The sequence below is a fragment of the Garra rufa genome, chromosome 20, assembly GCF_049309525.1.
Source record: "Garra rufa chromosome 20, GarRuf1.0, whole genome shotgun sequence".
Lineage (NCBI taxonomy): Eukaryota > Metazoa > Chordata > Actinopteri > Cypriniformes > Cyprinidae > Garra > Garra rufa.
In genome coordinates this window covers 41989932-42004840 of record NC_133380.1, presented here as the reverse complement: position 1 = coordinate 42004840, position 14909 = coordinate 41989932, and the positions used below count along the sequence as shown (strand labels likewise).

Sequence of the window (14909 nt, the reverse complement as noted above, 5' to 3'; positions counted from 1 at the left end):
TCACGTTAAACACGGACAAACAGAGGCATCACCGTAGATGCTTCGCTCATTAGCTGTTAGCCTGTTAGCACGAGTGGCTACTTAAACGTATCTGTATTTATGTTTGTTCTTTCCTGAGATTTTTCCCTGGGATTCATCTCGCACGGATCAAAGCCTTCCAAAGTGTCAGAGCCAGTCGGCTGTGTTTACGCCACTTGATTCATAATTATTTTCCTAGTCTGTTTTCCCAAAAGTGCTTTTATTTGTCAAATTCCTAATGCACATTATGGTAATACTGGCCCCTGTGGAGACGATGACAGGCCTGCGATTCAGTTTCTCAGCGCAGGTCTCTCTCTTTCTCAGCTTTGATCGCTTCGGCGCTGATGCCACAGAGCCTATTTGAGTAATTAAGCCCAATCATTGATCTAATTAAAGAAAGTAGAAGTTGTGTCAGAGGAAGCACCTCTTTAATAGGGTCCAGTGCATTATGGAGGACGATAAACAGATTGATGGAAACCATGATTCTTGTTCAATACAAGCGCTCTAGCTTTACTCTTTTTGGGTTCTGAAAAGGTACTGCAAAAAAAAAAAAAATATATATATATATATATATATAACGTCTGTTTTAAAGGGGTTATATGATGTTGTTAAAAGAGCATTATTTTGTGTATTTGTTGTAATGTTGTAAAGTGTTTATAGAGTTTTAGGTTCAAAAACATATTATTTTCCACATACTGTATATTATTGTTGCTCCTCTCTGCCCCCCGCCGTTCTGAAACGCTTTGATTTTTACAAAACTCATCGCTGATAGAAAACCGAGGTGTTCTCTGATTGGCCAGGTCTCTGGTGCGTTGTGATTGGCCGAATACCTCAAGCAAATGTTACGCCCCTTACCATGCCATTTCTCTGTGCGACGAGACAGAAACAATAAAACTCATTATAAACGAGGCATTTGTTGCATCCAGTGGGGACATAGTTACTGATTATAATGACTCATACTGTCTTTTTACATAACACCATGTCTCCATTTGCAATAGAAGAACGAGAAACAACAAGCACTACTCTACACTGCTCAAAACTTGCGTTTGAATAGTCAGTACTGAATTCTTTAAATATGAAAACGTACTTACAGGCTGCGAGTCAGACGCGTCAGACTTTCCTTGAAACGTTGGAATTGCCCCACTTTATAGCCTTAACCCTTTGTGTACTTTCTTGGTGAAATATGCATGAGAACAGCAGCATTAGCGGAAAAGGACTTTTGCTTTTGCTGTCTCCCTTTCACACATTTTGATGAGGCCATGGTTGTACTTGTCAGATGAATCTTTGAGCGGCACGTCTTGTTTCTGAAAGGGACGAGGGAGTGGGAATGAAATGCACTAGTCTGCATTCTCTCGCTGTCTTTGTTTTAGAAGATTTATTCGAAGGATATACAGGATTTGTTTGTGGCTCAATGACTTGAGGGTCGTTTTTCATTTTTATATGAATCCTTTTGTTTAAAAATACATTACAAATGCAATTCATAAATAGCGTGACTTGAATTCACCTTTAAATTTAAATAATATAAATAATAATAAATAATTTGGGATGCTATAAAGTCAAAAATGTCCAGATGAAATATCTAAGAAAACAGCTTAGTTAAAGGAATGTAGTTCTATTAAAAACATATTTAGAAGGTATATAGCAGAATGTCCAAGCTGCTTCCATTTACTTTCACTTCAGCTGGGACATTTTTGTGAAATATGTCTTTTTGTGTTTCATGAAAGGAAGAAAGGCAGACAAACAGGTTTCAAAAGACACAAGGCTGAGTAAATGATGAAAGATTTTTCATTTCAGGTGAACTGCGCCTTTAAAAATTGAGAGAATCAATGGTTAGAGTGGTTGTGTGTTCTCATAGCAAAGCTAACGTCTTTTGCCCTAAAACGTAATCTCGTTTTAGGAGATCCATCAGCCTCTTTCACTCCCTTCCTCTCTCTCTCTCAACAAAGTAAAAAAAAAAAACTGAAGGAAACGGTGAACAGAGGCAGTATTGATCGAGCCGAGACAGAGGTCAGAGGTGAATGAAATGTTGATTTGACACCTGGTCGCTGCTGCCTCTCTTTCTGTCTGGAGGGAGGAATGAAGGCTAAATCAAAACAGTGGGAGGCTGAAATCTCTCACAACCATTTAATGTTGAAATGGGCTGAACCTTTCCCTCGTCCTCACGCAAACAGCTTTCCATGTACTGTACCAGCCGCTGAAGTGTGTTTTTACTAGAGGAGAGGAAGGGAGGGAGGCTTGAATTGATTGCTGGTTAAGTTGATAGACAGCTGAACAAACTGCTAGCAACATAAGGAAACAAATAAACAAATGTGAATGCTTGGCCAAGGCGTGTACATGTACATGACTTACAGTCTTGTGCTAATCTACTAGCAACTCCGACACTTAAGGGGGCGATAAAGTTATGTCTGTGCTATTAAACCAGATTTGCGGTTATTTAAATAAACGTCAAAACGCTGCCTCCTTGTCATTTCTGACTTATAACAAAAAACAGAACAGTCTCTAAAAGCTGCTATATGACAAGGTGTACAGTAAACAAGCTAAAAAAATAGAATTGCATTTTTATAAGCTGTCAACCCAAAAAACAAGCATTTAAGGACATAAAAGTAGAGCGCAATGTATCATACTACTAGAGAACTATGCCCACTGGAGGGAAACTTAAATCGGCGACAGGAAACAATTATTATTTTTAACCATGTCAAAAGATTGTTTCACCACCCTATGTAAATCTGAGAGGAGGAGATATATTGAGAAACTAAATTTTATTGGTATATGTCAGTGCCCCTTTTCCTTACTTTCCTTTTGTTGGAGAAATGATCCAACTGAATGGCCCAACGTGAAATACTCTTACGTTCACAATTATTTGTGTCCTTGAACACTCATTTTTTCTCAGTTTTTGTGCTCAGAGGCAGGGTTATGTACTCGGACCTTTGTTTTTCTCATCTGAGATGCGTATCCCGAGGTGTGGTTGGGATTAAGTTTGCGTGTGCAGTTTTTCTAACCCTGTTAGGGCTGCATTAAGGAGTGAGTAATCTCTTCACACGCAAGTCCTCGCTCTCTTTCATTACCCAGCAGCGCTGCCCGGATCTATAGCACTCTGCCGCTCCGTATGAAACCCAGACCCGTCCGATCAATACGGCCCAAGGCTGCAGCGAGGGCAGAGGCTGAGGAGGATGAATCCTAATTCGATGAAATACGCATTTCGGATGGCTCCGGAAGCTTGCAGGCCCGGGGTAATTGTCGACAAATTCATCTTAAAGGCCGGTAGCTGAGGATTGCTTTCAATTAGGAATGGACCTTGTGTTTAGCTGTTTGTGGACCGCCGCTCACCTCTCGCCAGGTCTGAGAGAGCAGAAACGCTCACACGTTCACTCGGAGAGGCTCATCAGGATGTGGTTATTGCTCTGAAGGTGCATTTATGATTTGGCAGGCTTTAACTGTAAGCAAAGCCAAACGGTGCTTCTAACCGTACTGGAGAGGGTTTAATGGACTCTTAAAATATCCTTGTCTTGTTTGCTTGTCTCATTTTGTGTGCTCAAGTAAAACTGCCTGTGCTTACTTTTATTTTATTATGTACGTTATACATTGACAAGGGTCTCTGTGTTGTGACATTGATCACAGATAATTCCACACAGTGTCCGGGAAGCTGCTTTCAAACTGCTGTAACGCTAATTATTGGAAAAAATAGCTTGTTACTGGAAGCCACATTGAAAGCAGCTGAGCTTATCTCAGACTAGTGAAATATATAGTTACATTTTGACTTTGGAAGGAGCAGTTTTTACTTTTGTACTGTAGTGTGGCATCTGTATGCCAAAGTTAGCATATAACGCTGGACCAGATTATGTAACTAGTCTAGTTTATCATATACAGAGCCAAAAACAAGACATAGAAACATACACAAAAAAACTTACTACTAAGCTGCAAGGCTTCACATTTACTCAATGTGCTGTTATCAGCAACCACCCTACTGAAAAAACAGCTAAAACCAGCCTAGGCTGGTTGGCTGGTTTTATCTGGTCTCCCAGGCTGGTTTTAGCTGGTGTCTCCCAGCCTGGCCAGCTAAGACCAGCCTGACCTGCCTGGCCAGGCTGGGAAAGTGGCCAAAACCCTTCTAAAACCAGCCTGCTGACCAGCTAAAACCAGCCAACCAGCCTAGGCTGGTTTTAGCTGTTTTTTTTTTTTTCAGCAGGGCACAGCTAGCTAATGAGATATTGACTTGTGTCATTGTGTCAGAAACTCATTCCATTATCGAGTGGTAGCTAGCTACCTTTTGGTCAGTCTCTCTCTGTCAACAAGATGACATAAACTTTGAGGAAATCTGAGGTTGTGAAGAAATCGTAAGAATTTATAAGCAAAGCATTACTGGGCCGCAGCAGAATTTTACTGGGTCTCCTGTGCAAAGATTCTCACAATGCCACGGTTCACTTCCATAAACTCCAAATTAGTCTCCACTGAGTGCTTGTAAATTTCTCAGCAGAATTTAAAAGAAAAGTTACGCCTGCTTTAGTCTGTGTGTTTCAGAGGTCTTGGAATAAAATACTTTGACAATTTGTGCAGCTCTTCCGCTTTCCTAGTACAGACAAACAGACAGAAAGACAGGTGGCAGTCTCAGGCCAGCTCTAGCTTGGTTTTGACTAGCATTTATGAAGAATAAAGTGAGTCTGGGAGCACTTCGGCTTCTGTTTGCAGTGTGATGATCCATTGATTTGCTGTCTCTCTCTTCTGCAGGGACGTACGGACCAGATACAGGGTGGGCGGCAGCTTTTCCTGAGTGTCAGGAGAGAAACCAATCGCCGATCAATATAGCCGACCAAGACACGAAGGTCTCGATGGAGTACCAGGAACTCACGCTGGACGGGTTTGATGCAGAGTCATCCAACAAGACGTCAATGAAGAATACAGGCAAAACTGGTAAATACACACCGTCTTCAGGGTATAGTTCACCAAACATACATCCATCATTTCATCAAACGTAAGGATATATATATATATATATATATTAGGGCTGTGCAATATGGACAAAATAATCATATTGCAATTTTTTGAACGAATATTGCGATTGCGATTTTATTTGCGATTTTTCTTTTTTTTTTTTTTTGCTTTTTCAAACAAGCTACATACATACATTCTAAATGTATTCAGTGCACAAGAAGTGCATAACAAAACATTTCACAATGAAATAACATAGTATTAAGTTTAATAAACAAAACTGTAGTAAAATTGCCTTTAAAACAGACAACATCACATAAATTAGCCATGTTACTTTTTCCCTCCGGTACTTTAGCCTACTTTGTGTAATAACGAAAACATTCATTTCAGTGGAAAAATAAGTCCAAAACTATCTATTTTAACATTTTGAGGGCTCTACAATCTTTTGCTTTTTTTATTATTTTTTTATTAATTCTTATGTGTTTTAATTTTTCTGATAATCAAAAAGCATAAACATTTATTTATTTTTAATCAAATGAAAAATAAACCCTTTTAATTTTTGGCAAACAAACAGAAGTTTACTGTTAAAATCAATCATGGAAGAAAAATTATATTCAGTTTAAAACGTTTAAATAATAATTAAGTGGTTAATCTTGTTGTAATATATATTTTTGTATCATATATATTGTTTTATGTAAATTATTTAAATAGGAATATATAAACACCTACATTATACTGTACAAATGTAATACAAGACTAATATTGTTCTGCTTCATGTTAAACCGTGCTTTTATTTTGACAGGTCGCCGTGAAGTTTCTGTGTGTACAGTATGATATGATGCTAGTTTTCTCAAATGAAACGGTAAAAGTGACACTCACAGCAGCTTTGGAGATTGAGTGTATCTGTTCATGTGAGATGCAAATGCCAAAAATTAGCGGGAGCGTCACGTGTGCTTCAGTGTGCGTGTAGTAAAGAAAGAAATACACATCTCCGCCATTCATACATACAGAGGCAAAAGGAACATGCAGGATTCATATTAAAACGGTCTTTTTGCATTTCAGTTTTCACAGACACTAGTCCATATCGCGATTTGAATTAAGTGACAGACCAACTTTTGATTTATTAATCCAAAAATCGACGAATTGCGTGGCATTCAGCGCTATAGTAGATAGGTTTTTATGAATGGAGTCCGCGATCCAGTCCGTGTTTTCTTGGAGGAGACATTGTAATCACGCGACCATGAAGAGACAGAAATGACATGCCTTAGTGCAGGGGTTTTCAAACCTGTCCTGGAGCCTCCCCTGCCCTGCACATTTTGTATGTCTCCCTTATTAGGCACACCCAATTCAGGTCTTGCAGTCTCTACTAATGAGCTGATGATTTGAATCAGGTGTATTAGATGAGAGAGACAAGCAAAATGTGCAGGGCAGGGGAGGCTCCAGGACAGGTTTGAAAACCCCTGCCTTAGTGTAAATAAGATAAATAACATAAGGCAATTTAGTATGTTTAATAAAAGAACTATGTATAGACCTGTTCTATAGGAAAGATAACCTTAAATGACTTCTATTGTGATCTGGCGCTATATCGAAAATAAAATGAACTTGACGTTCAAGGGGGGGGGGGTGCCGTTGGGGGGATAGATAAAATCGCAGCCTTATGCGGTTTAGAAATCGCATGTGCTTAAATCGCGATTTTTTTGCGATTGCGATTAATTGCACAGCCCTAATATATATATATATATATATATATATATAGCAGAATGTCCTGGCCATTACATAAAAGTGAATGGAGTTTAAAGTGGGCCATAAAAGTACCTGAAATGTCCTCTGAATTCCTATTTCTGATTTTAAATATTAAGAGTTTGTACTGATTGATTACAGAATTGAATTCAATTGGAAGAGAGAGGAAATGGATTTAGGATCTGTTGCAGACAGGACTCGAACCTAAATGTGACCACCAGGGCTCAATGCAGCAGTAATGCATGCCAAATGCCACCCCATGCTATAAATTATAGGTTGCATTGAGTGGAAGTGTTCAACTCTGGTACTTTCAAGCTCTATCAGACTTTTATGATGTGATCTCCCCCTGAACTTTTCACAGCCAAATTCAGTTTTCATGCTACAGTCTTGCACCATTAAGCCGTACTGCGGCGGAGCATATTGAGGAAGTAAACACAGACACGAATTGCCCAGCGTTTCCCTCCTTAACATAATCCGTGCAGAGGAAGACAAATGTCCCGCTGTTGTCCCATGAATAATGGAGAGCTGCTCTGCTATTTATAACTGACACATGAGTGTTTTATCAGCGAAATAATCACCTGGAACAGGGCGGCACAATAAACCTACAGACCCGGCACCTCTGAATAATGCATGACTCAATCAATGTTTTAAATCATTTTCTCTATAGACAACTACGACGTCAAGTGACCCTTGACCTTCTCACCTTGAGTGAAACACTCATTAGAGATGTCCGGGAAAGGAAAAAGTATGGGGAAAAAAAGAAGTTGGAACACTAGTGTACCTGCTCACTAGATACTGTGCAGAATATAGCGAACACCAGCTTTCAGTTCTCCCACTGAGGGCTACAGGATGACTTCAAATTTATTTAAATAAAAATTTCAGTGCTAAAAATGGAAATATATCAAGAAGATTAATGAATTGATTGATTGATTGATCATTTTTAATTTTATATATGACCCTGGACCACAAAACCAGTCAATTTTTCGAAATTTAGATTTACAGATCTGGCCATTAAAAATGCGTCTATTTTCACGCGGCAGCCTGCAATTCGGCACGCGTGGGCACGCGTCCTGCCGCAGCGGCTTTTTTAGATTTTTTTACAACGTTGTTGCACTTCATATAATATCCACCAGGTGGCGCAAGGAACAACATTCTGTAGCCAAACACCATGGCCAGCTCTAGGGGGCGTTGGTCACAAATACCAGTACAACAGTTCAATGATTCCTCTTTCCTGAAATTATGGTTCAAACCAATAGCAAAAAGATAGCCTATTCATAAGCAGGTGCAGTTGTATTGTTATTTTGTTTTCTTTCTTTGTTTTCCTGACGAACATTTATTAGACTGCATCGGAAACAGAAATGTTAATTTCGGTTATTTTATTTCTCCAACCGACAACTGACGTAAACCGCTAAATTCGTTTTCAGGGATTAATTATACACAAGCAAGAAGCAGCATAAACATCAGAACCTCACGCGCAGAGCTTATGCACAGAGAAAAACCCAATAAACCTATATATAATAATAAATAAAATAGGCCCACATAAGAAATATATGTTTTTCTTTTCTGAATGAATAATAATTTAACAAATTTATAAGTAGCAAGCCTATATGCAGAATTTTAGGCAATTTCTGTGATGCGCCCTTAAACCAGCATCTTGTTTCCATTTTTTTTTTTTTTTTACAAATAGCCTACGCGTTTTTTTTTTGTTTTTTTTTATTGTGATTGTACACAAATAACAGAAATATGTAAAATATCATAGTTTTAAGCAATGCCGTACTCTTGAACGAGTATTGTAAGCTGTATCCACTTTATTAAGGGGAAAAAAATCAAGTGATCCTGACGGCGCCGCGGGCAGTTAAATAACTCGACAACTTTCACCTTCAGAATAAAATACATTATAGGCTATATATTTCAGCGTTTTAAAGCAACATCAAATTAAGATATGCATGTTTAAGAGGTAGTTCGTCTTTTTCTTTTTCTAAGATACACAATTTTAGATACACTGACAATTAATTTGAGTAGAGACAGATAGAAATGGGAAGGATAAATATAAACTACAGTATTTTTGCGATTTTGGTGCTTAGAAATTTATTCTAAGCGGGCCGCGGGCGAATAATATAGTTAATATAGCGCGGAGCGGGTGGATGCGGAATAAAACCTCGTGGAAGCGGGACTGGAAAAGCACTTTGTTATATCCTATAGACTATTTAGATACTTCATCATCAAGCAAAAATTTATTCATAAGCAGGAGCAGTTTTATTATTATTTTCTTTTATTTTTTTCCTGTTGAACTTTTATTAGAATGCATTGAAAATATAAATGTTAATTTCTGTTTTTTTTTTTCCAAACGACAACTGACGCGTTTAGTTATTATTAACGACAAGATTGTGTTAAATTACATTTAAATTGAAACGTGGCTGTGACACATTAATAACAGTTAAATTCGTTTTGAGGGGTTAATTGTACACAAGCAAAATGCCCATATGCGAAATATAAATTTCTTAATGAATAATAATTTAACAAAACGAAATAAAATAAAATTAATAAGTAGCAAGCCTATATGCAGAATTGTAGGCAATTTCTGTGACGCGCCCTTGAACCAGCATCTTGTTTACATTTTTTTTTTTTACAAATAGCATACACATCTGTTTTTTCGTTGTGATTGTACACAAATAACAGAAATAAGTAAAATAGCATAGTTTTGAGCAATCCCTTACTCTTGAACACTGACAATTAATACACTGACAATTAATTTGAGTAGAGAGGAATAGAAATGGAGAGGATAAATATAAACTACAGTTTTTATAGAGTTAAAAATTAATTAATTTATTTATTAGTATTATTACTATTATTATTTTGATTTGTTTTTGCAATTTTGGTGCTTAGAAATTTATTCTAAGCGGGCAGCGGGCGAATAATATAGTTAATATAGCGGGAGCGGGTGGATGCGGCATAAAACCTTGTGGAATCGGGACTGGAAAAGCACTTCATTGTTATATCCTGTAGACTATACTTCATCATCAAGCATGGGCGTCGGAAGCAAAATAAATGTGGGTGGGTCCTCCCCCAGAAAAATAAATTCTTTAGTATATGCCATTTTCTGTAGTCTGGTGCCTTTTATTTAATGTTTTTACACAATGCACATACTCCATATTTACAAATATTACAAAAGACGGCTATACTGCAACATTTTCAGTGGCGTAAGTGATAATACGAGTAACATATCGTTTTTGACGCGGGAGATCCGAGTTCGCATCCGCCTTTTGGTGAAATCATTTTCGAAATCGTCTCCCTTTTCACTTATATCACATCGGAAAGGCATTTGTTTATTAGTTAATTAATGAAATAATTGAAAAGTTGAAACAAAGTATCAACTAGGGTTAGGTCACCTACCGTAAGTGTATCTGAGCACTATACTGTACTTTTAGGAGTGTTAATAATTAATTTTATTATTATTATTATTGTTATAATTATTATTATTATTATTATTATTATTATTATTATTATTGTCTTTAGATTTGTTCTTACATTTTGATGCCGTACATTATTATGACGCACTGCCCATGCAGTTTTTTTTTTCTTTTTTCTTAAAAACTAATTGAAGTGAAAGGGAAGAAACCCATGTAGATTTGGCCTAATGTCCATAAATACTATTATATCCTAATATAGAAAATAATTTAGACAAATAAACAGAAGGCTCACTTTTCAAAACAATAAAGCTTAGCCTATATGACTGACAACGAATACAACAATTGTTAAGTATCAAATCGACCAGACACCGAAACAGTTTCTTTCCTCAGGCAATCCATCTCATGAACACTTGATCGTGCAACATACAACACTATACATTCTTTATTCATTTTTCCGTTATTTATTTAAAGCACATACTTACTTCTATTCAAATGTCTTTGCTATTTTTGCACATTGTCTGTCTTGTATACCTCTATATTGTTATTTTTATAATATGTATCGTCTTGTCACTGTCATTCTGTAGCACTGTGGAGCTCTGTCACAAAAACAAATTCCTAGTATGTGCAAACATACCTGGCAATAAAGCTCATTCTGATTCTGATTCTGAAAAGTGCTCCAGTGAGTTATGCAATTTTTTTCCACCTTTTTTTCTTTTTCTTTTAAGTGGAAAAGTAGTTCTTCTATTTCGGAGAAGTTCATTAAGTCTGTCTCTTAACAGCTTCCAGTCACGAACTGCGGGTTGAATCTCCGACCAACGATCAGTAAAAGTTTTTTTTTATTATTATTTTTTTTATTATCTTTAAACAGCTCCGATTTACATCATTTTAGCCTGGAACTAGGCTTAAGTCTGTTCTGGGAAACCAAAGGGAAGTGTATTTTTTTTTTTTTTTCAGTTTTCTGAAAAGTAGCCGTTAATGAGGCATCAGAGTTAAGCGGCATGCAGTATAAAGAGCGAAATGTTTATGAATGGCAGAGTGGGGGTGGGGTGGGGTGTTGAATGCTGTCTGTTGCCTTGTTGTAATCAACATTTGGAGACTTGGGGGTGCTGGGGGCGGATTCCGACTGCATTCAGTTGCATTTCGAATTCAGCATTCAAATGCATGCCAGGGAGAAGGGGAAAGCTTTCCTCACACGCTCCACTTTTTTCAAAACATTAGTGTCCAACCTGACACGCGGGTCAGTGGATAAACAACCCGAACCCGACCGTTTTCAAATAACCCACCCGCAACTCGGACCGCAGAATAAAAAAAATAAATATTGTACCCGACCCGCCTCCTGACCCGTATGTTTAATACTAAAGTGATTAAGCTGTGGAGATGCAGTCTGAAATATCCCGACATCAGAAATCCATTGGTGTACAAGCTAAAAAATAAAATTAAAATAAAACAATGTGTCCTGTTGTAAAGTCGTTGCCGTATTGTTGTGTATGAAGTTCAGATGTTATTATTTTAAGAAATATATATGTTTTAGGATTCTCCTTATTTTTGTTTTAGACATCCATCAATTACGGTGAATAAAAAAAATTCCGCGCTGGTGGAAACAAGACTTTCACTTCTACTTTTGAGACCGGTGTTCGGACGTTTTTCTAAAAAAAAAAAAGAAGAATTCAAAATTCAAAATTTATTGTCATAAAAACAGAAGGTGAATATAATTCAAAAATGTTAAGTATTTGCTGATTAAAGAAAACATGAAGGATGCCGCTTAATATTTGGCTTTTACGTGAACTTTAAAGCATATCCCTCATTCCATTTGTTTTCTTTGTTTTGTAATCTTTATATTATTTTCGTGAAATGTATTTTTGCTCAACATGCATTTCTCGTGGCCACGAGTTTAATGAATAAACCAACCTGCGTGACATTAGTAACCCAGAATTATTTGAGATATTTCGTTTTGAGTTAAGAAATTGTTTGCCTATATTAATTGTTATAGAAATTAATACAATATTAAATAATTATACAGGCGATGCTGTATATGCTTATGCTGTCTGTGCGCAATGTAGACAGCTTTCACAAGTGTTTACATGTATTACATTGGCCTACTTCAAATTAAATAGCCCTGCAAGAAACATTCCATGCATCCCACAATCTTGTCCATTGACTGACCTTCTTTTTTTCCCATTATATTTGTATTATTCGTTTGTATTCGTTATTTTTTCCTTCATTTTGATCTCGTTACATAACATTCTGAATGTAAATGATACTATAAAGGTGCTATGACTGGGGTTTTTACTGGAATGCAGTTTAAAGCTTAAATTTAACATATATTGTATTTTATTTAGTCTAACTAATAGACAAATAACTGAAGAGTGAATCATTCACGTAGTTTCATTTGGAAATAATTTATCGTCACACAGTAAAATAGGCCTACATTCCTTCTCTTAACTAAAGAATTGAACATATAAAATATGAATTGAACATATTTTATTTTGTTTAGTCTAATTAACAGACTAGACTACATAAATATTAAACTGTTTTACTGAGAAATGAATCATTCACGTAGTTTCATTTGTAAATGAAAACATCATGTATCGTCACACACGGGGATAAATATCAAAAAGTCAAAACGTAATTGGCATAATTGTCAGGCGTTAAAAATAAATAGCCCTAACCAGGTATTGAAATAATAATAACCTATAAGAATAAATAATAAGCGATTTAGAGCTATCTACTTTTTTCTTTATTGTGAATCGCTTAACCTAAATAACTTTATATATGCTATTTGGCATATATTTAGCAAATATTGTGAACTACAATTATGCCAATAAAGTTTTGACTTTATGATTGTATTAATGCCCGTGTGTGACCATAAACGATTTACAAATGGAACGTGAATGATTCACTCGACAATGAAACACTATATAGGTTATAATTAGACTAAAAATGAATATATGCCATATAGTATAATCAAAGCTTTCATGGCATGTCAGCATTTATCATTTAGATTCGGAATGTTAAGATATCGAAATTAAGGGGGACATACTGAATATAAACGAATAATACATTTATTACAGAAAAAAAGGATCAATTAATGGAAAAGACTTAAGGATGCATAAAATGTTTCTTGCAGGGCTATGTAATTTGAAGTACTTACATGTAATAAATTCTTGATAAACTTTTGAATGCTGTCTACATCGCGCACAGACATTCGCATATACAGCATTGCCTATTGTTAATATATAACTTAATATTGCATTAATTTCTATAACAATTAATAAAAACATTTCTTAACTCAAAATAAAAAAATATTAATAAACCTATCTCTGATAATCCTGGGTTATGGTTACGCAGGTTTGTTTATGCATTAAACATATAGATTGTCGTTACCTCGACAAAATAATCTTGTGGCCACGACATAATATGACATTCCCAGGAATTAATATCTCGTGGCAATGACAAAAAGTAATATGACGTTCCTACGAATTCATTTGTGTGGCCACGACAAACATAAGTGAACCGAAGGTGTCCCCTCCAGGTTACCGTACCTTTTAGTTTGCAGCAATGTTTTCAGCCTGCTCCAGTCCAGTGCGTTACATGACTGCCCCCTACTGATCATGTCTTTCCTATGTCATTGTATTTTCCGTGTTCCTTTGGAATACACCGGCGTCACGCGAGACCACTTTACTTCCCGCGCGCATTTTAAATGGCCAGATCTGTATACATCATCTGAAAGCTGAATAAATAAGCTTTTCATTGATGTACGATCTAAATATTGAGAAAATCGCCTTTAAAGTTGTCCAAATGAAGTTTTTAGCAATGCATATTACTAATCTAAAATTACTTTTTGATATATTCACAGAAGGAACTTTACAAAATATCTTCCTGGAATGTGACCTTTACTTAAAAATTATAATTTTGACCCATACAATGTATTTTTGCCTATTGCTACAAATATACTTGTGCTACTTAAGATTGGTTTTGTGGTCCAGGGTCACATATATTGAAGAACATACCAAATCAGGATCTTGAATCTTCTCTAATCACAAAATTAAACATATTTTTCCTATATCAACAAACCTAGTTTCTGTTTGAAAGCAAACAGCATTGTCATAATAAACTAAAATGCTCATTATTTCAGTTTTGAATGAAGATACATTATCAATAAGCTGTTAACCCTGCTGAAGGGTCTTTTTGGCTGGTTTTAGCTGGTCATAGCTGGTCAGTAGGCTGGTTTTAGAGGGGTTTGGGCCACTTTTCAAGGCTGGTCAGGCTGGTTTTAGCTGGTCAGGCTGGGAGACCAGCTAAAACCAGCTACTTCCAGCATAAACCAGCTAAGACCAGCCAACCAGCCTAGGCTGGTTTTAGATGTCTTTTTCAGCAGGGAAATCAATTTGTTACAGTGAAAATGGACGATTGAGTCAAGTACAATGCATTGTGTGGTACAGTATTTGTCTCATGCATGCTGAAATCACCTACTGTGTACACATACTGTATACGACAGAAAAAGCAAAAGCAGTATTCCTTCCAAACATAGAGGTGTTTTTCGAGCGAGCGAGTGTGTGTGTGTGGTTGGACTGCCCAGTGCTCAAGCTTCTCACAGACCCCGCCAAATTAAACGTAAGAAATTCATGAGATCTTGGAACCTTGAAGAAACATTTGCATTGATCAAGGATTTGCTGGCAGGCGAGGCCTAGTTTTCACATGCTGCCGTTCCAAGGTCCTGCTGGCTTAGCCGTCTAATTCCTGCCTGTTTGTTAAAGCTCATGAAGCTCAGAGCTGGAATAACTAATGAAACCGATTCTCCCTCTCATGTCGGAT

The 14909-nt window shown here is 36.7% G+C and overlaps 1 protein-coding gene across 1 annotated transcript in view; it reads left to right on the top strand.

Annotated features, from left to right (window-relative positions):
• LOC141293558 (receptor-type tyrosine-protein phosphatase gamma-like) overlaps positions 1 to 14909 on the top strand; it is a 91171-nt gene that overhangs the window by 10050 nt on the left and 66212 nt on the right. Inside the window, exon 2 of the mRNA XM_073825579.1 lies at positions 4744 to 4926. Coding sequence (XP_073681680.1) covers positions 4744 to 4926 — 183 coding nt within the window. The remainder of the gene's footprint in view (positions 1 to 4743; positions 4927 to 14909) is intronic.